Below are 25,640 nucleotides of genomic sequence, written 5' to 3' on the forward strand. Positions count from 1 at the left end.
GCTAAGCTTGTTCCAAGTAGGTGCTTTAGACCACTGAGCCATCTCTCCAGCCCCTAAAGCTCAGATTTTTGAGACAGGTTCTAAGTCACTAAATTGCTCAGGCTAGACTCAGACTTCTTTTTTTAAATTTACTTATTTGGTGCAGGGTCTTGCTACACAGCTCAGACTCATAGTGACCCTCCTATCTCAGTTTACCCCGCGCTGGGATTACGGGTGTGCGCCACTACACTGAGTTTTGGTGGTCAGCTGGGTGGGCCGGGGGATGGAATCGAGCTATTTTTGGTGTTTTGAGTCAGGGTCTTGCTATATACCCCAGGCTGGCCTTGAACTAGTGGCAACCCTCCTGCCTCAGTCTCCCAAGTGCTGCGACAGCAGGTGTGCTCCATCGTGCCTGGTTGCAGAGCAGTTTCTGAGCCTCAGTTTCCTCATCTGTACAATGGAAGCAGGAACCTTGCCTGTTCCTTTTTGGATGAGTTGAGAGGTGGGAGAGGAGAGGGCCAAGGTGGGGCTGGTTCTAGCGGGTATCTCGCCTGCACACAGCAGTTGTAGAAGGACCACTGCTCCAGGGTGCTCCTTCGTGTCCACTGCATGCCTCGTGCCGTGAGGGGGCCTTATTTGGCTGGAAGCCTGGCACTCCCAGGGCTGTCTTACAGTTCCTCCGACTGCCTGGAGCTGGCCTTAGCCACTGCCTACCCGTGGTCTCTGTGCTTCCTCTTTTTTAGGGGGTGGGGGGCTGCTGGAGATTGAAGCAGGGTGCTGTGCCACTGAACTGCATTCCCAACTCCTTTTATTTTTTATTTGCAAAATGGATCTTAGGAAGTTGCCCGGACTCTTCTCACACTCACGCCCCTCCTGGCTTAGACTCCCTCAGTAAAGTCTGCAGGCGTGTGCCACGCCACTCCGCCTGACTGGCTTCCTCTATTTGAGAAGGATCTTTATCTTGAGAAATCAGTGGCCAGGTCCTCCCCCAGGGTTCCTCCTGTGCACAGGGGAGGGGAGGCCGCGCTCCCAAAGAGCCCTGCACCCTGGGCCTGCCTCTGTGCCCTGTGTTAATCTGTGATGTCTTGTAGAGAGACCAGCACAACTGGAGTGAGGACTCCTAGCTCCCACTTGGGGACTCCTCTGCCTCCCAAAGAGGAGCTTGGGTAGGGTCAAGCCTTTGACAGGTGGGACTGGGCGCCCCAGGCAGGAGAGGGTGCTCCCAAGGCTGTGTTTCTGTGTGACTGACCCTTGGGGGTGGGTTTGTGTGCGCAGGGCTCCTCCCTCATCTGTGCCTGGATTGGTGCCTCCTGCTTCGCGCCTGTGTGTGCACACTGCACGCGTGTGCACATATCCTGGGAGTAAATGCACCTGGCTGTGCATGTGGGGGGATGCTCGGGGCCCTCACATGCAAGGAGTGCCTGGCTCCAGCATTAGCAGGCAGATGAAGGGCTTCCCCTCGGGAGGCTGGGAGCTGTGTGCGCACTTGCGTGCATCTTCTCTTCCCTGGACTCGCTGCCCGCTGCATCCAGGCGGGGTGGAGCCTGTGGCCATTGGAAGTGGGCAGAGGCTGAGACTCTTTCTAGGCTCCTGCTGTTAGTGGAGCTCAGGCTGCCGGCCCTCGGGGTGGGGTGCTGGGGGAGAAGGGGTTAAGCGTCGGCGTCCACATATGGGAGCCATTGGCGCATTCTTGCCTGCTGAGCGCATGTTTGCGGATGGATCTGGACGGGACGGGGGTGGGGGGCGGGGGGGGGGGGGCTCGCACCGGCAGACGGAAATCCAGACGGGAGCCCGAGACAGCTAGGTCGCGGCGGGAAGGAGCCTGGGAGGCGCTGCCTGTAGTTTCCCCCTCACCAGACCCCAAGACAGAGCGTCCCGCAGGCCGGGCCCGCGTGCCCTTCCCAGGCTGCTGGGCTAAAGACAGACAACAGAACCCCAGTTCTAGACTGGGCTGGTGTGCATAAAAACCGGGTGGCCGCCTCTGGCCTCCCGGCCCTCTCTGTAAGGCGGGGGCTCCAGGGTCGGTGGGCTTGAGGATTCTGCCCGAGGATTCTGCCCTTGTCACCCCGCGAGGTCCTCCCTGGGGCGCAAGCCCCGGGGTAGTGACGCTGGTCTTTCCCGTGGGAATCCTGCCGGCACCTGCGGCCATGGCTCTGCCTGGGAGCGCTGTGTGTGTGGGTCTCCTAGTGAATCTGCCTTCCCACTCCCGGGGGACCGCGGTAGTCCCAACAGGGCAGCAGGTGGGAGGGGTTGAGGCCGCGCCAGAGCTGGGGGCTGCCTTTGGAGCGGCTCAGATCTCGTAGAGAGCTGCTCTCCAAGGCGGCTCGCTGGAGGGGTGCTCGAGGGCCCCCCTGCCGAGAGCTCTAGGCACTGCTCTTTGGGAAGGGTACTTCTTGGGGACACCAGTTCACCTGGTCAAGGGGTGAAAGACGGCGTTTGTGCAGGAGATCGGCTCTCCTTTTTTGCAGATGAGAAATTTCAGATCCAGGAGGGGAAGAGACTCACTCAAGGTCACACAGCTTAGTTTCAGCGGGTCCGTGGAGGACTGTCATTAGGACAGACGGGTTTTGGCAGTCGGGCTTGAGTCGGTGCGTTCGCTTCCACATTCGCCGCCTCCTCTCTTCCCGGGCTTAGGAGAGGGTGTGTGTGTGTGTGTGTGTGTGTGTGTGGGCATGTGGCTGGGGAAGGGAGTGTGGGTTACCACACACTGCGGCCCTTTCTCCACCGAGTCTTATTTCCATTCTTTCCGCAGAACTTCACCCCCCCCTGCTCTGAATCTCCCATTCTGGCTCAGAGGGAGGGAATCTCCCAGATTCCCACGGTCCAGCCTTCTGTAGCGAGCGGCTCCTTTAAGACTCGCCCTTTCCCCGGGTCTGTAAAGGAGACCCGGCCGGCTGGAGCCCGGGGCCCCGCCCCTTAACCGTGATTGGCCGGAGGAGGGTAGAGGCGGGGTTAGGGCGGGGCCTGCCCACCCGGCTCGGTCCCCGCCGCCCCCCCCTTAGTCTGGGGCTCCGGGTAAAGTTTCAGCCTCTGCACGTGACTCGCCATGGCTGCGGCCGTCGCCCCGCGCCCCTGAGCCGCGGCCCCCCGGACGGCCGCTCTCTCGGGACCCCGCACCCCGACAAGGCGCCGAGGTGCCGGGTTCGGACGGACTCCGTGCCTGCGGGCACCCGGACGGGCTGCATGGCCCCGCCGCGAGGTAACCGCTCCCGGGGTACCTGGGGAGCCCGGGGCTGCCGTGGGATCGGAGCCCCGTGGCCTGCTTGAGATGGGAACTGGGTCGGGAACGGGTGCGGGCGGGTCCCCTCGGCGCCGTGGTTCCCGGGGCGCCCAGCCCGCCCCCGCCGAGTGCAGGGCGGGGAGCCCCGTCTGCGCCCAGCCCTCGCACACAGCCTGGAGACTTGGGGCGCCCGCCGCGAGACTCCCGAGGCTCGAGCGAGGCAGACCAGCCGCCAGGAGTTCCTTTCTCTTTTCTCTCCAAAACCAAGCCAAACAAAGACTTTCAAACCTGTTTGGGGAGAGATCAGAAGCCCCACAGACCAGCCCCTTCCTCCCTGTCCCCCCACCCCTCAGTTACCTGAGCCGCCCTGTGGTTTGGGGGAGAACCCGCCAGCCCCCTATTAGTGGATGGACGGGCTGGGGGCGGGGCCCGCTCAGCTGGTGCCCCTGTGGAGCTGGGTAGAGGGTCTTGGGGTGCAGCGTGCTGGAGCTGGTGCCGTTGATTGGGGTTGTCCGCAGGTCTTGTGCTGCCGGGGTTGTGGAAGCCTTTTTGGGTGAGGGGAGAACTGAGCAGCAGACTTCCCGACCTTGCTCTGCTGAGGATGTCTGGGACCGGGTGCCACCCACGAGGCTTGGAAGCTGCTAGCCAGATGTGTGTATGTGTCTGGCGGGGGGTGGGAAGCAAGCACATCAGCTTGGCTCTTGTCAGGCTGCTGCTGGGCAGGGAGACAGACCACTGCTGGGTGCCAGGTGGGGTGCAGACCAGCTCTCTTGGAAATCAGACCGCAGAGCCCCCCAGGCTTGGAGAAGTTTCCTTCCCTGTTCCCTGTCTTAGGATCCCCAGTGTGCTAGCACGGAGGGCTGCCCTCAGCCCCCACCTTAGACCAGCTTCCCCTTAGGTAACCACGGTACCCCCCTGCGAGGCTGCCTTTGTGCATGTGTGTGTGTTTGTGTGTGCACTTGCAGGTGTTTTGCAAAGCTGTTGAGACCTTCCCCTCGACCCCAATCTTAGCTTCTGTTCCTGACCCTCACCTCCCCACCCCCCAGTGGGGAGAGTCCGGGATTTCTCATCCCTTTCTCTGACTGCGGCTTCATAGGGCAAGGTTGTTTGGGAAGAGCTGGTTCAGTCAGGGTCTCTCCTCCTCCCGCTGGGAAATGGATTGAGGCCTCAGAACTCCTAGAATCCCTGTGGGGGCAGCCCCAGGTTGGAGTGGGGGTGGCTTGGAGCCTCAGGGCTTCCCCTGGTGAGTAGAGATGAGTCTGGGGGAGGGAGAAAAAGGCAGGGTACTTGGAGTTGCAAGCCCGGTTCTGCCTCCCGGGAGATGGTGCAGTGGAGCCCTGGCGTTTGGAGCTGTGCTGTGCAGAGGGTCTCCGGGAGGTCTGCCCGAGTCTGGGTCATAAAGCAGAGAGGTCAGTGGGCTCAGACTCCACGAGGCCCTTGGGATCCAAGGACATTGGGTGTGCAGGGACTTTGGGGGTGTGAACAGGAGGCGTCACTGCAGGCTTGGACCCATGCAGCAGCAGATTCTGGGGACCCTGCGCTTGCCCACCTCCTCCTGTAGCCCCCAAGTCTCTGTCTCTTTAGCGTGACCCCGAATGCTCTTGCTGCCACTCTGGGACACTTCTCTAGTTCCCCTCCTACTACTTCCAGCCATGTGGCAGCCTGGCAGGAAGCTAGCTGTAGGCAGCCCCATCCTGATCACCCTGTGCCTCCCCCGCTGGGCACAGTCACCCACATATGCCATGACGCGGTTCCTGCCACCCCATCTCGTGTGGGGGAGAGGACACTGTCTGAGTGGCCTTCAGGCCTGTTTTGGGGACAGTGACCCAGATGATTTCTGACGGTGGCAGTTCTGCTCTCTGGGGACCTTTCTTCCCAGGCCACTTTTAGGTGGGATGGTCTTCAGAACTGTGTGGTGAGGTAGGTGGGCTATGTCCCCAGATACAAGCCTGGGTGCCAGGTCCTGGTCCTTTGGGAGGCCAAAGTCTGGGTGCAGGGGTGGGCTTGTTGGAGTCTCCTCTGTGTGCTCTGGGGAAGGGGGTCCTAGCTTTGTGACAGGAGCTGGGGAGTCTCCATGTGCCCCACACCCTGATCCCAGCTGGGGTGGGGCTTGATGAGTGTGGGAAGCTGGCAAGGTCCCTGGCAAGATGTCCAGGGCTGTCTTGGTTTAACTGGGTTTGGGGAAAGGAGTGTGGCAACTGATACCCCTGGCTCCCAGGCCTGGCCGCACACCCTCTCTGACGCCTGCCGTCTCCTCCCTCCGGCTGCTGTCTGCAGCCCACACGGTTTGGGGGGATGTGGGGAGGAGGGAGGCAGGCCCAGATCTCCGTGTGTGTCCAGGGAGTGTGCTGGGACTTGGCATGGTTGGCTGAGGGTGTCTGGATGTCCCTGCAGGGTGGGCGCCGTGTGGGGACCTAGCCCAGAGTGTGAGAATGTGTCACGTCGGTGTGTCTGTCCCCAGTCTAGTTTGGGCGTGGGTGTCTCTCGCTGTCTGGATCGTGCCTCCTGCTCCCTCCAGCCCCCCCTAGCTGGGATGCCCGCCTGCTCCCCCTCTCTCCGCAAGTGGAGCCTCCCTTGCCTCTTCCTGGAATTTGGAGAGGAGGAGGAGGAGGAGGAGGAGGAGGAAGAGGCAGACAGACCTCCCACGCTCTAGCCCGCCTGGCATCATAGGGAAATGAAATAGGTGCTGTGGAACGAAGTTTTTCCTGGCTTCCCCAGGCGCTGTAGCTCACCGGGAGGGGCCCTACAGAAGGCCACTGACCATCCCTGGGGACAGTGATGCGGCCTCCTGCTTAGCATCCTGCCCTGCGGGGCCCTCCTGGCCCTCCAGGCTCCGCTGTCGGACTGCAGAGCCCGGGGGGAGGTGGATTAGCCTGCTGCCAGCCTGGCCAGCACCTGTTGCCAACCCCAGCCCTGTAACTGGAGCTGGCGATGGAGGGGGCTGCAGAATGACAGGTGGAATTTCTGCAGCCGGCAAGCCCCTCCCCCTGCTCCTCACGGGATGGGTCTCCTTTCCCGCTGGAGGAGAGCCCGCCCCCCACTCCTGGAGTGTCAGCCCGTTCTCCTGTCCTGTGGCCACCGTGTCGAAGACTGCAGGGCTGGGCTGCCTACTGCCTTCAAGCCTTCAGAGCTCTGGTCCCCGCCAGGGCAGGGTGTGCGTGTGTTGGGGCAGTGGATGGGGTGGTTCTCGGTTAATGTTTTAATTGCATAAAAACTGGGAACTCAGCTCCAGGCCAGTGGGGAGTCTGGGTTTGGCTGGCCGCCCGGTTTGGGCTAAATATAGTCCGGGACATCTGCAGGGAAGGGGAGGGGGCAGAGGGAGGTTCCACTCCCCCCACCTCCAGCCAAGGTGCCCTCGTCTGGACGGGCACCTTGGAGGAGGCGGGGATCCCTCAGCGCCAGAGGCAGGAGAGGCGCTCGCGGCTGGGCACGGCTGGGAACTCGCCTGCCCGGGGCCAGACACCTGAGATGAACCCCAAGGCTCACACACCCGAGGGAAGGGTGCCCTGGCGGAGCCTCGGCCCCTCGGCCTCTGCGCCTCTCCAGAGCTGCCCGAGGTCAGGCAGTGTGTGTGTCACTGTACCTACCGGCGGCGGGTGTCACGGTGACCCGCTCCGCGGCTTCCTCCCGGCCTCTCCTCCCAGAGCGTCCATCCCCTGGGTCCTACTGCGGGTCCCCAATCCTCTGTCCCCCTGTGCCTTGCCCCACAGTGAAACTCTTCAGTCCAGGAATCGAGACTTGAGAAGGGGAAGCTGCGGTGTGGAGTTCTGTGATCTGCAGTCACGGCAGGAAGTGGACAGGAGGGGACCAGAGGGGGGGACCGCGAGTGAGTGGCAGGCGGGGAGGGAGGGCCCGACGACCGTGCCCACCGCGGGGCCCTTGTCCAGGCCCCCCACCTTCCAGCTCCGAAGGGGAGATTTGGGCCTGCTAGCTCCCCGGGGGCTGCAAACCATCTCCCTTACCCCTCCCAACTGTGAGAAAAAAGTCTTCCTGTCACGTGGATATCACTTCCTGTCCCACTGTGGTTCCTGGGATGTTTGTTGTTGGTTGTCATGGTGATAGCCGCCGTAGGCTCTTCCCCTGGTTCTTGTGGGAGAGAGCCGCCCCTCCCCTCTAGGCCTGCATTTGGGAGGGGAACTTGGGGGGCCGACTTGGGGGCCCTTTCAGGCTGAGTGTGTGTGGTCTCTGATGGCCTAGTTCCCCCAGGGGCTCCCAGACTTCTGTCTGTGGAAGGAGTCACAGCCACCCACTCAGACTGTCGGGAGACTGTGGCTGCGGCTGGCTGTGCTTGGCTGTGGTTGTGACAGTGTGAGTGACTGGCTTGGCTGCTGCGGCCCCTCTGGCCCAGATCGCTCTGCCTCTTCAGACCGTCGCTTCAGCTAGGTTTGGGGCTCAGGCCTGGAATCCTAGCACTCTGGGAGGCGGGGGCAGGAGGATGACAATTTTGAACTGTGCTTCCGCGATTTAGTGAGACCTCATCTCAAAACAAAAAAAGACAATGGCTGGGACTGGAGCTTAGGCCCTGGGTTCAAGCCTCAGTGCTGCAACAACTAGTGATGAGGCAGGTTCTACTGTGTCATCCAGGTTGCCCTTGAACTCACGGTGTAGCCCAGGCTGGCATCCAACTCATGGCGATCATCCTGCCCCAGCCTCCCTGAGTAGTGTTGGGATCACAGAAGTGCGCCTACCGCACCCAGGTTAAATGCAGTTTTAAAAATACACCGATGGGGGCCTGGCCCTAGCTCAGTTCTTTAAGTGGCTGCTTCCACAAAGCTGTCAGCCTCAGGGTGCTGCAGTTCGATCCCCACAACACTCCAGCCAGCCAAACCACCCCTGAGGGCATTCGGAGCCAAAACAAAAAACAAAAACACCTATCATGGGGATCATGGGCCCCATTGCACAGGAGGCCTCTCCCACCCTGCATTTGACAGAAAGCACCTTCCCCTGGATGTATGTACAGCTCCTTGGGGTTCAGGCTGGAGGTGGAGGGGCTCTTTTTTTTTTTTTTTTTTTTTTGGTACTGGGGATGGAACTCTGGACCTTGCACGTGCCAGCCAAGCACCTATCCTACTGAGCTATCTCCCCAGCCCCGGTGCAGGGGCCCTTGAGGGTTCCTGCTGTGTGTTTTGGGGGTGAAGGCTGTAGGTGGCTCTGTCCCCATCCTGCAGGGCTCCTTGTTTGCTGTGAACAGAGCTCCCTGCCCAGTGGGGAGGTCGGGGTGAGCTTCCCCCTCTTTGTAGCCCCAGCCCAGGAGCTGGGCGTGGAGTAGGAAGTTCCGGGGGGTCCAGGGTGGGGGCGAGGGCGGGGTGCAATCTGACTCAGGCCTGCTCTGGGGTCGGAGCCAAAAGGATATCCTGGCGGAGAACTTAGGAGGGGGCTGTTCCTGGCTTCCCCGCAGCAATGGTCCTCTGGGAGGGATCTGGGAGGGGGCTGGTGGCCTAGGACTGCTAGCAGTGTGCCTGGGAGGCAGAGAGGAGCTAGGCTGGGCAACGGGTGGGGAGAGAGCCGCGTGGCTGGGCCTGTCTCTGCGAACCCCCAGGTGCCAGGCTTCCTGGATGGCTTAGGGGAGAGGCCAGGCGAGGGGGCAGCTGGCAAGGTGAGGGTGGGGAAAGCCCCGTGCCAGGCTGGGCGGAGGACGGTGGTTTCCAGCTGGGGGGTCCCCTTTATGTCCCGGCCCCCCCAGACAGTGCCACCTCGGTGTGGTCCCCGCACTCCTGTGGTCCGGCTGTGGCCTGGGGCTCATCTCTTCCTCTTCCTGTTTTCTTCCTTCCCGTGGGCCTGTGGGCCCAGGCTGGTTGGCCCTGCCCTTTCACCTACTGTGCTTCCAAGGAAGAACACTGGCAGGTACTGGGTGGACCCCTTGACAGCCCTGGGCCTCTGAGGTCCTGTGTCCCAGGGACCCCACATCTTCCTCCTGGAGCCTGTCCTGCTCTGGAGGTTGGGCTGTCCAGTCATTGCCCCTGCTTGTCACCCATGTGTGGCTGCTGACTTTGTGGTCACTGGGGACCAGGCAGCTCTGTGGAGCCAGAGCAGAAGTTGGGGCTGAGGGGCATAAAGCAGAGACATTAGACCCCTCGTGGGAGATGAGGCTGTGGGCAGTGATAGCACCAGTGTCCAGGTGCTGCATGATGTAATCTCAGCCCGGGAAGCTGAGGCAGGAGGATTGCTGCGTGTTCAAGGTGAGACCCTGTCTCAAAACACAAGCAGACAAAGAGGACTCTGAACTTCTGCCATGCCGTCCTCCATCCTGTCCCCCTGGGGGCTCAGTGTGTGTGCCCAATCATGTCCCCTAGCCCCTGTGGCTGACCCCATTCCTTCTCAGCAGCCTCTTTTGGCACAGGGCTGGGCTCCCTGGGAACTCAGAGCATTGAGACCATGGTTTGAAGGCCCGGAGCAAAAAGGAATAGGAGAGTAGTGGTCAGCGCCGCCCCAGCCGGCCGCGATGGGAGCCGGGAGCCTGTGGCTTTCTGTGCGCAGTGTGTTTTCCTGAAATTTATAAATAGTTCCATCCTTCTCTGCCTGGCCAGCCAGGCCCGCTCCTGGCAGGATAGGGGTCCGAGGAGGCCGTGCTCTATTTCTGCTGAGGCTGGAGTCCTAGGAGCCCAGCTTGGGTGGCATTTGCATATGACTCACAAACTGTCCTGGAACACTTAGGGAGCCCCTGTCCCCGGTTCTCAGCTGCCCTTTCTGTCTCCCTCTGCAGCCCCTCCTCAGGGATGACCGACTTCCATTCTCGGGGAACCATTGTTTTGGGGGCTCCCTGGCCCCTCTCCCTGAAGGAGAGGGAGGAAATGGTCTATTTCTCTTCCCTTCCCTCACTAAATCCAAAGGTTTCCCTTTTTTGGTTTGTGAAATGCAAGAAGAGAATCTGGGAAAGGGTTGTGGTCAGGCCTCCACCCACACCCCAATATCCGTCCCCTATGCCCCTTCCTCCGTCTAGGGGAAGCACAGTGGACCACGGCAGTTTCCGCCCAACCCTGGTGGGGAGAGGCTGGGAGAGGAGGTGCAGGCTCTCCATGCACCGGACCCTGGATGTCTACCCCAGGCATGGAAATAGATGCTAAGGCCGGGGCACCGACCTGCCAAAGGTCACCCAGAGTGGCAGAGCTGAGATTTGAACCTTCAGCCCTCTGGGGTTTTCTCCCATCTTTTCCATCCAGGCAACTTGCCCTTTTCTCTGGAGAGGTGGCTCTGGGGTGTCATGGGTGGGCAGCTGGGATGCCTGATGCTGAGGCAGTGATCCTGGCAGCCTTTTTGGGTGGGAGAGGCCCAGGCAAGCAGGCATTCCAGCCCCCACCCCTTTCTGCTTGGCTCAGTGCACTGGAGGTGTGGGCCTGCGGTTTTTTTTTTCTCTCTTTCGAGGGAGGGTGCCTGCCCCTGGGCAGTGGGGGTGGTGAGGGTGGAGGTTGGCTGTGGGTAGTTCGTTTTCCCTTTCTCTGGTGCTGCTTTCAATTCTCTGAAGGGGCCTTCTCTCCCCTGGGTGCAGGCCCTGGGGCCCTGGGGTCTCCGTGAAGGTCCTGGCTCCCAGAGGCCCGGCTGAGTCAGGGCTTCTGCTCCATCAGCCCTGCCCCCAGCGTCCCTGCCCAGCCGCCCCTGTTCCCTGGTCACCCTGGCCCTCAGCCCGTTTCTGTGACCTTTGCACCACCCTCAGCTCAGGGTCCTCCTCGCAGGGAGGCAGCCTCTGAGCCAGAAATCTGCAGGGAGCTGGGTTAGGCTACCAGGGTTAGAGGCTCTTGGGCCCCTCCCTGGGTGTGGGTGTGTCGGAAGTGTCTAGCATGATCCAGTTTCGAACTTTCAGGGCCAGAGTTGAAGCGTTGATCTTTCAGTCCTAGGGACTGAACCTAGGGCCTTCACACTCAACTATATCCCAGCGGTTTTTTATTCTTTTGGGATAAGGTCTCAGCAGTTTGACCAGGCTGGTCTTGAACTTGTGATCCTCCTGCCTCAGCCTCCCCAGTAACCAAGAGCAAAGTTAGGGAGTAGGGTCTGGGGTGAATAGCTTCACTGGATAAGGGAGCTTCCCGACTGGAGGGAGGCAAGCCTATGTGCTGTTGGGAGCCAGGATCCCAGCGACACAGAGCAGGGTCAGGGCCAGCCTGGTGCTCAGCGTGCATTAGAAACTGGCTGTGGCCAGGTGCCGCAGGGTTTGCCTGAAATCAGTCCAAGCACTCATGAAGCTGAGGCAGGAGTTTGAGGCCAGCTGGGCTACATCCTGTGTGAACTACAGGGTGAGAATTGCGTGGAAAAAAGAAAAGAAATGGTGGTCACGTGGGGCATGTGTGCACAGGGCGTGCCCCGTGCCCCGGTGTGTGGAGATGCCTTCGCAGCCCCTGGCTCTGCACACTCCGGGCTGGCTCTGCAGGCCTGCCATTGCCTGCCTGCTGCAGACTGCATGCATGCGCGCGCGCGCAGGTGTGCGTGCGTATGTGTGTGCGCGCGTGCATTCTCGGCCAGCCCCTCCTGCGCACCCCCAGCTGGGTTCCCATTGTGTGGGCCCAGCGGGGTTGGGTGGGGGAGAGGGCAGCAGCTGGAGTGGTGGGCGGAGTCCGAGGCTCTGACGTCACCCTCACCGCAGGGAGGGGAGCCCAGCTGAGGGGCGTAGCAGAATTGCTGAGGTTGTAGAAGTAGGGGTCATCCTCGAACCCCGGCTCCTCTCAGGGTCCTGCCTTCTCCTGAGCCAGGGCCCGTGCCCCCTCAGCCTGTCATCCCGCGCAGGTGGCGGGCTGGGCCAAGTGGGCCCGGAAGTCCCGACCTCTTCCCCCCAGGTCTGGCCTGGAGCTCTGCACTCTGTGGCCCCTCATCAGGCTTGGAGCCTGGGGCCTGGGCCTCCTGAGGGTTGGGCAGGGGTGGCCTACATTTTGGTTTTCTGTGGCTATTTTCAGTGCTGGGGTTTCCACCCAAGTCCTTTGTGCTGAGCCATGTCTCCAGCTCTTTGTTTGTATTTATGTTTGAACTGTGGAATAAGGGGCCCACTAAGTTGTCAGTATGGGATTTGAACTTGTGATCCTCCTGCCTCGGACCCCAGAGTGGTGAGATTACAAGGGTGCACTACCATGCCTGGACAGCACCCCACCTGTTTGTTGTTGCTGCTGCTGCTTTTCTTTTTAAGACAGGGTCTCGCTGTGTAGCTCAGGCTGGCCTCCAGCTCACTGTGTGGCCCAGGCTGACCTTGAACTCCTGGTGATCCCCCTGCCTCAGCCTCCTAAGTGCTGGGATGCGTGGCGTGCATCACCAGGCCCGGCATGGTCTTCATATGAGTCACACTATGTCATTCGTGTTTCAGAAATTCACCCATGCAAGTATACAATTCCCTGGTTTTAGCATATTCACAGTGTTCTTTGGCTGCCCCCAAATCAGTTTTAAAGCTCTTTCATCCTCCAAAGAGCCTGCATGCCTCCAGCAGCTGCCTCCGGTTTCTCTCAGCCCTTTGGGGCAGCCCCTGGTTGGCAAGGGCAAAGCTACAGTCTACAGAGTAGCCTCTCCTGGGCATCGCATAGAAATAAGACCGCACAGTACGCTACCCTTTGTAGTGACCATTGTGTTCAAGGTACTTGGTTTCTTTTTTTGGGTGAATAATATTCCACTATATGGGCATACAGTATTTTATTTATCCATTCACCAGTTAATGGGCAGTTTGTTTGGTTTCACTTTTTGCAGAACCTTTGTGTGCAGAGCTTTTTGTGCAATCAGGGCTTGTGCATGCTCCGCCAGCCACCCCCCATCCCTTCCCCCTGTTTATCTATTTATTTGGTTTTTGGTGGTACCAGGGATCGAACTCAGGACCTTGTGCTTGCCAAGAAAGCACTTACTCCACTGAGCTATCTCCCCGGCCCTCTTGTTGATTTAGCGCTTCTGTCTCTTGGGAGTGGCCTTGCCGGGTCCTGTGCCAGGTCCTGTCCTAACCATTTGAGAAGCTGATAAACTCTTCCAAAGCATCTTGCTGTTCTGTGTCCCACCAGCGGTGCCCAGGGACCCCAGGTTCTCCACATCGTTGCCAGTACTTACCATGTTTTTTTTTTTTTTTTTTTTTTTTTTCCAGAATTGAGGATTAAACTCAGACCCTTGCGCTTGCCAGGGAAGCACTTATTCTACTGAGCCATCTCCCTGGCTCTCTGTTCTTTTATTACGGCTGCCTTAGTGGGTGTGTAGTGGTTTCTTAGGGAGCGCACTGGAGGCCAGTTACCTGGGGGGAGAAAGAAGAGAAGGAGCACGCGGCGTTGGGAGGAGCTCGGTGTGGTGTGTGTGGGTCCTGAATTCTTTTCTGTTGGTGGCTGCTCAGCCCACCCTGGAGGCGGGGCTGGCACAGCATGTCTGGTCCCAGGGCGCTTGCCTGAGCAGGCAAGACTGCTGAGCTATCTCACTGGCCCTGGTCACGAATTTTTTAGGCATCTCTCTTCTTTCATCATGTACCCTATGTGTTATGTGTCTATTTTTAATGTTTTGGTTTTCTTGAGACAGGGTCTCACTGTGTAGTCTTAAGGTGGCTTTGAACTCACCTTGTCACCCAGGCTGGACATGAACTTGCGGCGATCCTTCTGCCTCAGCCTCCCGAGTGCTGGGATTACAGTTTATCTGTCTACTTCAGCATAACTACATTAGAATAAATTGGAAGCATCTCCATGGGTGTATTTCTCATTCCCGTTTTCTGCTGTCCTGGAATCTCGGGGCTTCTGGAGCTGCCTCTGTCTACCTCCTGGTGTTACCTACGCATCCTCCACCCAGCTGTTCAAACAGGGTGTGGCGCTGTGTACCCTGCTTGGGTGGGGGGTGTCTGGCCTTTCTTCCTCTGCCTGTCCACCCATTCTGACTGGTCCTCACTTCCCTCCAGCCCTCCCTTGTGGGGTGGGCAACCTCTGTCCCACCGGACGCACTGCCTCCTGTGGACCAGCCGGGCCACAGTTATGTGGCGTCGATGTTCCTGGTTTCCATTTCCCTCTCCAGCTGTGTGCAAACAGCCCCCCTCTCCAGCCCACAAGACTGACCGACCCATCTGGGGTACTGGGGCTTGGTTTTGGGGGGGAAGTGCTGTAAGCCAGGCCCCCAGCTGAGGGAGTCACTTTCTGAGAAGTGCCAGTGCTTTAGGGAAGCAGGTTTTCCTCCCGCCCTTCTCTCAGGGAAGGCTCCCGCCTTGACCTCAGGTAACCCGCACTGGGCACTGGGGCAGGAGCTGGCTGCCTCCCTCCGTGGCCCGGCCCTCAGGTGGCACAGGGCACCTTCTCCCCAGGGGTGCTGGGTAAGAGGCTCTTGGTTCTCGGGTTGTGTCCTCACCCCCGGCCTGGCAGTGTTCTCCCGCCACTGCCAGCTAAGTCTGGGCCCTGCTCCCAGGCTGGCTCTGCCAGCAGGCACGGTGCCAGCCGTCTGCTCAGCTGGGTGCCACGGGAAAATCTCCGGCCGCCCAGGTTGGGGCGCTCTGCCGGAATCCCGTGCCTCCGTGGCCGCTCACCTGTCTTCCCTCTTTCTGCAGTGCCATGGGACATGGCTCCCCAAGCCACCTCGCTGGGGCTCATCTAGGAGTGGCGTCCCCTGTGTTACCCTGAGGGCAGCTCTGGACCTTCCCGAGAAAGTGCCATCTCACGGAACCACTCCACAAGAGACCAGCTCTTGGGACGTCCTGCAGCCCATCGGCCCCAGCACCGGGAGGGCTCCCGGAGGCCACACCCAGCGTGCTGACCTCGGACAGCAGCAGCTGCAGGACGGAGGGGGGAGGCCGAGCCCCAGGCCTCCACTGGGCCCAGGCCTCATGCCCCGGTGCGGGGCGGCCTGAAGCCCCCCACAGCCCGACTGGACTGTCCATCTGCCCTTCTGGCTGTGGCTTCCTGGCATGGCCAGCAACAGCAGCTCCTGCCCGACACCCGGGGGCGGGCACCTCAGTGGGTATCCAGTGCCCCCCTACGCCTTCTTCTTCCCCCCCATGCTGGGCGGACTGTCGCCACCAGGCGCCCTGAGCACGCTGCCGCACCAGCTTCCCGTGAGCGGATACAGCACCCCGTCCCCAGCCAGTGAGTGTGGGTGTGGGGGATCTGGGGCACCGAGCTGGCTGGCTGTGTGTGCCCAGATGCGGTACGGTGGGGGGCTCATGGGGTGCAAGAGAGAAGGCAGCTGTGTCTGATGTGGGGGTGGTGAGGGCAGTGCCTTCAAGGGCCCTCCAGGGCCTTATAAATAGCTCCAGGGACCTCTGCCGAGGTGGTAAACAAACCTCTCGAGGTTTGTGGCAGCTCTATCAGGGAGCAAGCGATCAAAGCCACCACCAATGCCACCCCTGTCTGGGCTTCCCAAGGAGGGGGAGAAAGGGCTGGAGAGACAGCCGCCCGCTGAGCCATCCCTCCCCTGGCCCGGCTGCTGTGTGCCTGGGTGCCATGGTCCTGGAGGGGGACTCAGCCTGCACTTTGGACTAGGCACTGCCTGATGGCAGTCTCTGCCCTATGCCCTGGGGTCATCTGTTGGCCGGTTGGGGGGCTCTGGAGTCGGCCTTGGCCGGCCAGGCCAGGTAGTGGGAGGTGGCGGTGGTGCTGGCCAGCTGGCAGTGGCCAGGCCTGGGGCCTGCCAGGCCGCTTACAGTAACTCTGGCCCCCAGGGCCCAGCTGGGCTCCAGGCCAGGGCCGGGAGGAGGGAGCCCGGCCTGGCTGGGAATGAGGGGGTGGAAGCCGCAGAACAGGCCGCTGCGGGCGGGACTGCGGTCAGCTGCCCTGGGGAACGCGTCCACCTCTTCAGGGCCTGAGCGCCAGGCCCTGCCTGGGCACCCACCGCTCCCCACATGGCTGCAGCCGGCTGCTGGGCACGGTCACCCTGTGTGCCAGCCCGGCAGGGTCAGCGCCCCTTCTTCGTGTGGGGGCAGCACTGTCTCCAGAGCCAGGGAGTCTCTTTGTCCCCAGAGCAGGCTCTGGCCAGGCGCCTTGCCGCCTGCCCTGGCCTACTGCCCACCGCCACCGCTGCTTCCTGGCTCGCCGCCTCAGGCTCAGCCGCAGCCCCTTCCCTCTCGGGTCCCACCAGCTGCCAGGCGCGGGAACTTTGTGTCCGTGCTCCCTGGGTCCCTTGCCCTTGAAGCCCTGGCTGAGATCAGGCAAATGCTGCCTCAGTTTCCTCAGTGACAGTGTTTCATTCCTTCCTGTCGCTGCTGCACTCCCCTCTCCAGCCTGCACAGGATTCTGGGCGCCCTGATTCAGGTCTGGTCCAGTCTGTGCTGGGATGGGGTGCAGGGTTGCTGGGTATTAAGCTGGTACATCTGGCACCTGAAGTGAGCAGGATTTATTTTCTGGTCTGGGGCACCAGAGCGGGTGCGTTGTCTGCTAGCTGCTGGGGTGAGATATTTTATTTGGCAGCTTGAGCCCAGGGTCTTCCTACTTGGAACATTCCCAGCTTTTTTTGTTTGTTTATTTTGCGACAAGATCTCACTGAGTTGCTCAGCCTGGGCTTCAACTTCTCATCTTCCGGGCTCAGCCTCGCGGAGTGCTGGGTCTCAGGCCTGTGGCCTTACGCCTGGCTGGGTGGAAGGTTTACAGAAGGTAGGGAAGGGGATCCTGTGATAGGTCTATGCACCGCCGCTCCTTCCCCAGGTGACAGGAAGCGAACAGGGGCTGGGCTCCCACGTCCAAGCTCCGTGCCAGTGATGCAAATGGCTTCCCCGCCCTGGGGTGTTGCAAGGTCCTTCCTCTTTCTTGGAGTTGGCCGGGGAGGGCTGCCCACCCCGTAACCCTCTGCTTCAGGGCGGGGCACCCTGCGGGACGAAAGCGGTCGGAACACCCTGTGAGGCAAGGCCTGCAGCCTTTGCTTTCCCAGCTCTGCCCCCTTCCTAGTAAATAACAACACTTTCTCTTCCTACCCACCCCTCCCCCACCTCCCGGCCTGGAGCGTTTTGTGCGGCCCAAAGGTGTGGCCTTGGGGCCGGGATGCTGCCCCACGCACCTGCTCTGCTTGGGCTGCAGCTGGGCTGGGCTGGGCGCCGGCTGTTGCGGGAGAAGTGAGAAGTGAAGGCCTCCCACTCCTGTTCCTCTGCCATCCTGCATATTTTTATTTTATTTTGTTTTAAAAGCTTTTTTTTTTTTTTTTTTTTTTTGGGGCAGTACTAGGACTCAAACTCCAGGTACCTGGCTTACCACTGAACTAAGTGCATGGACCTTTTTTTATTTTAATTTTTTTTTTTGTCTTTTTGAGACAAAAATCTCACCCTGCAGTTCAGGCTGACCTTGAGCTCTCCCAGAGATCCTCCTGTCTCAGCCTCCTGAGTGCTGGGATTATAGGTGTATGCCGCCATGCCTGGCTTTGCAGGCCTTTTAAAATTATTTATTATTTCTGTGTGTGCAGGATCTCACTATGCAGCCCAGACTCGTAGTGATCCTCCTGATTTCTGCCTCCCTAGTGCTGGGATGACAGGCTTGCGCCTCCTTGCCCTGACTCCATCGCTGGCTCTGCACACCTGGGGATGGGGCCAGTGCAGCATGCGTTGTCAGGGATCGAACCCTGGCCGCTGCACTTACCTAAGCAAGTGCTTAATCAGCTGAACTATTTCGTGGGGCCTTAATTTTTTATTCTGAGACAGGGTCTCAGTCACGTCCAGACCAGGGTCAAACTTGTGGCCTCAGCCTCCCAGGAGCTTTGCTTACAAGCCTGTGCCACTGTACATGGTTCTCTGCCACCCTGTTAGGAGGCGCCCTCCTCAAGCTCCCTCCCCCCCAAGGTAGGCAGAAGGCAGCTCCTCTGGTCACTGTGGGAGGGCTGGTACCTCCTGCCTGGCTGGGAGGGGAGGAGCCAGCGAACACGCCCCTCAGCGCCTGCGCAGGCGCGGTCGGGTGTTAGCGGTGTTTATATGCTGGCTGGGACTGCACTCCGCACCGTGGGGCAAGGGTCAAGGTTGAGTGTCTGCAGGACCAAGATTTATGGCTTCGTGCGGTGGGGAGCTTGTTCCAGGCTTGTTTAGGGAGCCTCAGAGCAGAGCTGGGGCAGGGGGTGTCGGCTCGCTCCTGGGCTGGGGCATGATATAAGGTACAGGGTGGCTGACGGGCCGTGACCTCAGGGTGTGGGAGGAGAGGACATCAGTGTTTGTGGAAGGAGGCTGCCAGCCCTGGGAATTCCCTGTGTTGTGGGCAGTAGCCTCCCAGCTGCAGCTGGCCACTGGTGCCACCTACTGTGCGCACTCACTCTGAGCAAGTTTTGTCTTCTGTAAGACGCTGGGGAGGATGAGGCAGGAGGACTCCACAAGTTGGAGGCCAGCCTGGGTAGCGAATTTCTGTCTCACAGAAAACAACAACAACAACAACAACAACAACAACAACAACAAAACAAAGCAGGGTAGAGATTTACAAGGCCATCGGGTGAGCCCTGGGCGGCGAGACATCCTGGGGAGGTGGTGGAGCATCTCACATTTGATGTGTTTTATGAATTTTAATCTCTCCAGTCCCGGAACAGGGACTTTATCCCATGCACAGCACATGGGAGCTGAGGCCGGGCAGAAACAGTATGGAAGCGGGCGCTGTGTGGGAGGGACCCCGGGACACCCCTAGGGCCAAGCCCCCTGCAGCCCCTCATGGCTTCCCAGGGGAGAGAGGGAGGTAAGAGTGGGCCACTCCGCATTGCAGGTGTGGAGGCAGCCCGCTGGGGGAGGGGGTAGCGTTGCAGCTGTGTTCCTACTTTGTTTCAGTTGTGGGGGGGGGGGCAGGGGAGCCCTGTGCTAGCAGCCGAGCGTCGGGATGGGCGCGGCGGAGTCCTGTTGTCCAGTTTGCTGTGTAGGTTGGAGATAGTCAGGCCAGAGCCAGGGGGAGCCGGGTAGGAGCTGGAGCGGGAGCGGGCAGGAGACAGGCGGGCCTTTCCTCTCTTGTACTGCCCCCCCCAAGCTGGTGGTATCAGCCCTCCCTCTCTGGTAGGATAGGCTCAGTCCTGCCTCTCCTGGGTCCAAAATGCATTTGGCCCAAGGAGGGGCTTGAAGGGAATTGGACCTTTACATTTGATCTCATAGCCAGGATGCTGCAAGCGCCCCAGGAGAGGGGCCTTGGGAAGAAAGCCCAGCCCATCTTCCTCCCAGGCTGAGGCACAGTGTCGGGGGATGTGTGCCCACTGGCTGTCCAGGGCAGGGCAGGGCTGCCCACCAAGGGGTGGCATCCGCAGAAACAGGAAGTGGCACCCCTGCCCAGATCATGGTGGGGTGGTCCTTTCCTCGCAGCCTGAGACTGGAAGCAGCTTGGCTCTGGGCAGATGAGTAATGAAGTTCTATCTGTGTTTGGAGCCCGGGCTGCTGGATGCCTGCACCAGACCGAAGGTGACCTGACCACCATGCCCCTGACCATGGCTGCAGCCTCTGCCTCGCTCTCTGCCCTTCTGCACTGAGACTCCTAACCCGGGAGAGGTGTCATGAGGCCAGCGACTCACTCGTTGATGGCGGTCTCGAGGAATCCCAGCTGCCTTGCAAGGACACTGATGAGGGGGACAGGGTGGCCACGGAATCTAGCACACAGCTTGTGCCCACTGGGCCTCTGGGGCTGTTTGGGGGCCCCTCCAGATGGGAGCCTCTCTTGGCACCGCCCACACCTGCTGAGGGCTGAGCCAGGCTGGGCACAGCAAGGCCCCTCTCTGCCCTGGCCATCGGCACGCCATGTTCTGCTGGTCCTGCTCGGGGTCCTTGCTGCTGCTGCCAGGGACACCGCTCGGGGACACTGCTCTGCTTCTGTTCTCTGGCTCTGGGACTTCTATCCATCGTTAGGGCGCGTTTTTAGGGCTGCCTCTTCCCAGAACCGTCCTTTGAATGCCTGTGGCTGTTTTTTGTTCTTGTAACAAAAGAACAAAAAAAGGGATACAGTCCCAGTAAAGAATGTGAGATGGTCCTGGGGCTTGGAGGTGGTGAGATCTCTCTGCAGCAGAGCTCCTCCTCCCTGCCCCTCACACAGGAGGGCCCTGGTCCTCCCCCAGCCTCAGTGGCCAACACCTGTGCGCCTGCCAGACCTGAACCCCTGAACTCTCCTCCATCTGCCTGGTCTCAGGAGCTCTGTGAGTAGACAGCACTGCTGCCATCACTTGCTGTTTCCACCGCTTCTTGCCGTACTGGGGGTTGATCCCAGAGCCTTGTGCATGCTCGGCAGGCGCGCTCCCATGTGGCTGGAACTTTTATTATTTATTCATTATTTTGAGACTGGGTCTAGTTACATAGTCCCAGGCTGTCTTTGAACTCATTATGGAGTCCAAGCTGGCCTGCCCCTCAGTTGGATCCTGCTGCCTCAGCCGAGTGCTGGGATGACAGGGAAGAACCACCACCGGCAGCTCCCAGCCCTTTTATAAGAATCACATGAGGAGGGCCCAGGAGATAGCTCAGCAGCCGAAGAGCCTGCTCAGGCAAGCACAGGGCCTGGGCTCCAATCCCTGGCACCACATGCTGCGCTGGCCCCGCCCCCAGGCGCACTGAGCATGCCAGAGTCCAATATAGTGGTGCACGCCTGCAATCCCAGCGCTGGGGAGGCTGAAGACAGGAGGATCACCACAAGTTGGAGCTGCCTAGTGAGGCCCTGCACAAAGTAAAAAAACAAACAAACAACTAAAGTTACATTTTGAGACAGTGTCCATCTAAAGTGCCAGAACATGCTATCTCAGAGGCGTCCCCCAACTCTGCCTGTGGCTGCCGCCTGGCTCCCTGCACTCCTAAGTGGTCCTTCATCCCGTGGTGTCCGTGCTCCATTCACCTGCTCGGTGGGTGTTTCTGATACCCTGAATCAGATCTTGCCACACCTCTTGGAGCACCCAGGATGAAAGCCTGTGGGCATCTCAGTGCCGCCCTGTCGGAGTTCAGCTGCTTCTGCCTCAATCTGTTTCGCCATACTGTGCGCCTCTGGGAGTGCGGGGAACAGTCTCACCGGTGCACCTCCACACCCCAAGACCATCACACCTTGTTTACTGGGACTGCATCCCTACTCTTGGCAGGATTTGTGAATTTACTGCGGGGATTTTCCATGACCTTTGAGTCTACGTTAGCTCACCTTGAGATCACGCAATACATAGGCCACAATACACTTCTCTGGGTAAAATGTGTCTATCTGTATTTGTATTTGCCCAGTGGCTCCTGTCTCAGGTTTTCAAGCACACTCTCCCCAGTTTGCTTAGAAAGCAACCAGGGAATGCAGTTATCCAGAGCCCCCGGGCGCCCACGGGCTTTGGCAGCTGAAAATTCTCCCTCTCCACTGCATGCGCAGTGGTGTAATCTTGGAGAATACATCTGGCCTTGGTTTCTTTGTGAAATCTCTGAGTAACTGGGAATTTCCTGACGTCTGTACAGAGCCCGGCTCCTGGGATCTCCTTGGGTGTCCTGAGTTTCCATCCCTTCTCTGTATAGAGCGGGTAATAGGATACCCCGTCCTCTGGGGGATTCCCTCTTTCCGGCGACCTACCCACCCAAAGCCTTTTCCTCCCCGGAACTAGACATCCCAGGCATCTTGTGGGCTTCCGGGAGGAAGTGGTCAGCAGAAAGGCACGGCCACCCCTTTTATCTCCGTGGGGCTGGACCGTGCGCGGTGCATCCCGGTTCCCCGCAGGGAGACACGGGGCGGGGCTTTGCGCGCCGGAAGCACGCGGGGGCGGGGTGGAGGCCCCTTCTGTCGCTGTGTGCCAACAGCGCCGCTCCGGCTGTGTGCAGCCCAAGTCACACATGATGTCACAGACAGTGACACAAGCCTGGTGTCTTATTCCAACACCGCGCCCGGGCTGCACAATGTCACCCCCAGGACACGCGGCGCGCTGCGTCCCTGGCGCTCACGCCTGGCCTTGTGCGCCCGGGACCTGTGCTTCCTGCGGGTGCGGTCCTTGGCTCCGAGGATGCCGGCCAGGCTGGGCCGCGTCTGGGGCCTGAGGGCGAGCCCCACGGGCAGGCTAGCGAGCGGGTGTTGTCGCGGGCTGCGTTGGGTGGGTCACCCGGAGGTGAGGCGCCGCCGGGCGAGTTCAGCGAGAGTTCAGCCGCATGGCATTAGGCAAATGAGGCCTGGGCGGGGTGGGGGTGCGCCCGGGGAGGACACAGGGACCACCGTACCTCTGTGACCTCGCGGGGCTGGGCTGGTCCCAGGTCGGGGGCGGATGGAACTGCAGTGGGGCTACGCCCCTCTTCCGTCCCTGCCTTGCTTTTACTCTGATCGGCCTGCGCCGTCAGTTTGCGCGTGGTGTCTTCTCCTTTAGAGCCTGCCCCTTTGATCTCCTCCCCCTCGAAGCGCCCCCACTTGCGGGCTCCTCAAAACCCTTACCGGCTCTTCCCAAGGCCTCCCGGCGTTGCAGGGTCCGCAGCCTGACTAGGAAAGGGTTAAGTGGGGGCGGGGCAGGGGGAGGGGCGAGCAACCGGGCCAGGCCTAGCGGAGGCGGGGCCGCTCGGGGTCTCCACCCCCACCCCGCCCGGAATCCTAGCAGCAGAGAAGCCCGGGAGCCCCTGCGGGCGGGAGGAAGTTCTCGGTGACCCACGCCCCCTCCCTGGGCCGATCCCGCCCCAGTTTGAGGACTTGGGCAGCCGCTGGACTCTACCTCGGACGCCGGATCCTCGCGACGGGAGCCCCCTCGAGGTGAAGCCGCCGCGTGCAGGGCCCCCGCCGGGCGTCCCTGGGGAGCGCTGAAGAACCCCTCCCTGCGCGCGCAACTTCCCGCGCCTACCCGGACTCAGACGCGGCCCTGGGGCGGGGGCGCCTGCTGCCCTGGGCGCCGGTCGGGGCCAGGGACGTGGCCCTCGCTCCGGATGGCGTCGCCGGCGGAGTGAGGAGTGGCGCGCAGGAGCACCCCGCCCGGACCTCCAACTGCGCGCGGGGCGATGTATGAGAGCGTGGAAGTGGGGGGGCTCGCCCCCGCCCCCAGTCCTTTTCTGGTGGTGGATTTTTATAACCAGAACCGTGCCTGTTTGCTCCCGGAAAAGGGGCTCCCGGCCCCCGGCTCCTACTCCACCCCGCTTCGGACTGCTCTTTGGAACGGCTCGAACCACTGTAGGTACTGGGCTGGCCTGCGCGCGGCTCTGGCAGGAGCTGGGTGGGGGCTGTGGGTTCACACTCGGGGCGCGCCGTCCTCCACCTTGGGTCAGCTTTGGCTGTAGCTCGGGGCCCTGCTGTGCAGCGGCCAACTCCGTAATCCCGGGGTGCTGTTTGTTGTGTTGGGGCAAGGAACTTTGTGGTTCTTCTTTTCAGGACACACTCTTGCGTCGTCTTCCACTTTGCTAGGGGACGTGAAGTCCAGCCCTTGGCCCCAGGTTTGGGCATCTTGCTCTCTTGCTCGCGTCTCTAAGCCGCACAGTGGGATGGAGTGGGGGTAAGGACCAACCGGTAGGCTCTTCGGTTCCCAGGACAGACTGTCGCTCCAGCCCTACTCCTCCAAGGCCTGGAGGAGCCTTCCTCCTGGGTGACAGCTACTGCTCCCAGCCCTGGACTTCAAAGTGGGTGGCTGGGAGTGTGGCAGAAAGGGGCAGCTGCAGACCCCGTCTGCCACCCTGGCCAGCCTTTCCATCTCCAGGAGGGGCACTGGCCCTCAGAGGTTCTCCGGAGCCCTTAGAGCTTCCTTCGCAGGCATGGATGGGAGTGCATCCCCCTCCCCTAATGCTAATTGGTCTGCTCTCTGGGGGAGGAGTTTGCTTCTGGTGGGTGTGGGACTGCTCTGGAAATGAGGGTGCAACCCCTCCAAACCCCACCTTCTCTGAGTCCTTTTGTTACCTGTGCTGGAATGGATGGGGCCAGTCTGGTGCTGCCTCTGAGGGTGGCCCTAGTGGAGGACCGTGTGTCCTGGCAGCCGGCACCTGCTTCTCCGGGAGGGAGGGCCTGGGTGTGCACCTGGGCGTGTTGGTGCCGGGCTAGGAGGTCCTTGCACCGGTGTCTGGGAGAGCAGGTGCGGAGTTATTGTTAGGCGGCTCGGATTTCAAGTCCTGCCCTGCGCTGGGCTCAGCTCTTCCCAGGAGGCTCCCCCTTCCCCCCCACTTTCCCAGACTTGCTGTTGCCTGCCTGCCAGTGGGCAGGAAAGGGGCTGACTGGGGAAGGCCTAAGGGCCAAGGACCGGCTCCACCCACAGCCCCTCTGGATTCATGGAGCCCTGGAGGGACAGAAGGCCACCTTCGTCCTCCCAGGGACACTTCACCCCCCTTTCCTATTGTCCTGGCTCCTGACCTCTGCCTTTGGGCAAAGTTGGCTGGGAGGCTGGGACTGGGAGGGAGGAGTTACTGTTCTCAGCTTTGGAAAAAGGCCGAGGTGACACAGGACTGTGCACTATCTGGTACTGAGGGAAGGGACCCTGACTCCCCCGGGGATTACAGCAGGGCTGCCAGCCCCCCTCCCCTTCCTCTGAGCCATTGGGCCTCAGCTCTGTTCTTCCTTGTCCCCTGGGGACAGCTCAGCTGTTCCTGGCCCCAGAGCTCAGAGGAGAACCTTGGAGAGGGGCCCGCAGCCTGTTTTCTGAACCCTGGACAGAGACAGGGATGTCTCAGCCAGGCCTAGGAAGGGTAGAGCCAGCAGCCTGTGTGTGGGGTTTGGGGCTTGAGTGTGGCCACTAGACTCTGTGGAGTGTGTGGGGCCAGAGTTGCGGCCTTGGCAAGCACCCCTCACCAGGGAAGGCCCATAGGTGACTGGAGTCACCGTGCAGCCCTTCCTTGGGCAGGCGCACTCTCCCTGCCACCACGATGTGAGGGGGAAAGCCGGGCTTGGGGAGCCACAGAGCCCATCTCAGTGCACTAGGGCCAGGGGTGCTCACGATGTGGCTCTGCTGCCCAGCTCCCAGACGCCCAAGAATGCAAAGCACGTGGATGCTGTGGTGGGGGAAGGGAGGGCGATGCTTATGGGGGTCCACGGGACGGGGCCTCCTGGAGGAGGAAGGGCAGTGGGGGGCCTGTGCCTTTCCTGCCCCTGGGGGGGATTTGCGGGGAGCTGGAGGGAGGGGTGCACTGGCTGGCCGGGGCCGTCCGATTTCCTGTCAATCGCCTCCAGGAAACCGGCCCCTAGCAAGCATGCGGGCAGAGCTGGTCACACCGGGGCGTGGGGACCCCTTCCAGGGGGAGGGGAGGGCACGGGACGCTGGGCTCCTGGTCTGCGTCCAGCTCTTGCTGGGCACTGGAACTTTGAGCCGGGAAGGTGTGGTCCTTCTGCACTTGGAGCCGAGCAGGAAGAGGAGAGATTTGCAGGCTGGGGCCTCGGTCGGGGCGGGGACGTGGCGGGGAGGGGCCAGGCTGGGGCTGCCGCCTTCTCTCCCCTCCCGTGTGTGCACAGCCGCTTGGGGTTCTGAACCCCTGCCCTGGCTGGGAGCTGCTGGCTCGAGGCCTGGGAAGGTGGGGACTGCTGGGATCAAAGGGCATAGCAGGAAACCTCAGTGTTTGTTACCTGGCCAACAGGTGGAGAGGGGTGGGGGGGTTGCTCTCTGTACGGGCCCACCCTGGCTGGGCCTTGGGGTCATCCATCCGGGTCCTGTCAAAACTTCAAAAGCACATTCTTTGGGCTCCACCAGCCCCCCAGGACTTGGCTCAGCCCCA

At 60.9% G+C, this 25,640-nt stretch overlaps 1 protein-coding gene across 5 annotated transcripts in view; it reads left to right on the forward strand.

Annotated features, from left to right (window-relative positions):
* Positions 1-25,640, forward strand: part of Rara (retinoic acid receptor alpha) — a 40,711-nt gene that overhangs the window by 6,595 nt on the left and 8,476 nt on the right. The window contains exons 1-2 of one of the 5 annotated variants that reach the window (XM_023718069.1): positions 1,104-1,145; positions 14,664-15,198. In XM_023718069.1, the coding sequence (XP_023573837.1) occupies positions 15,021-15,198 (178 nt within the window). In that variant the 5' untranslated portion in view covers positions 1,104-1,145; positions 14,664-15,020. Of the gene's footprint in view, positions 1-1,103; positions 1,146-2,954; positions 3,179-13,803; positions 13,823-14,663; positions 15,199-22,519; positions 23,125-25,640 lie in introns of those variants that run through there. The other 4 variants (XM_004633725.2, XM_023718070.1, XM_004633726.2 and 1 more) reach the window with 4 other exon arrangements.

The sequence above is a fragment of the Octodon degus genome, unplaced genomic scaffold (assembly GCF_000260255.1).
Source record: "Octodon degus isolate 3935 unplaced genomic scaffold, OctDeg1.0 scaffold00056, whole genome shotgun sequence".
Classification (NCBI taxonomy): domain Eukaryota; kingdom Metazoa; phylum Chordata; class Mammalia; order Rodentia; family Octodontidae; genus Octodon; species Octodon degus.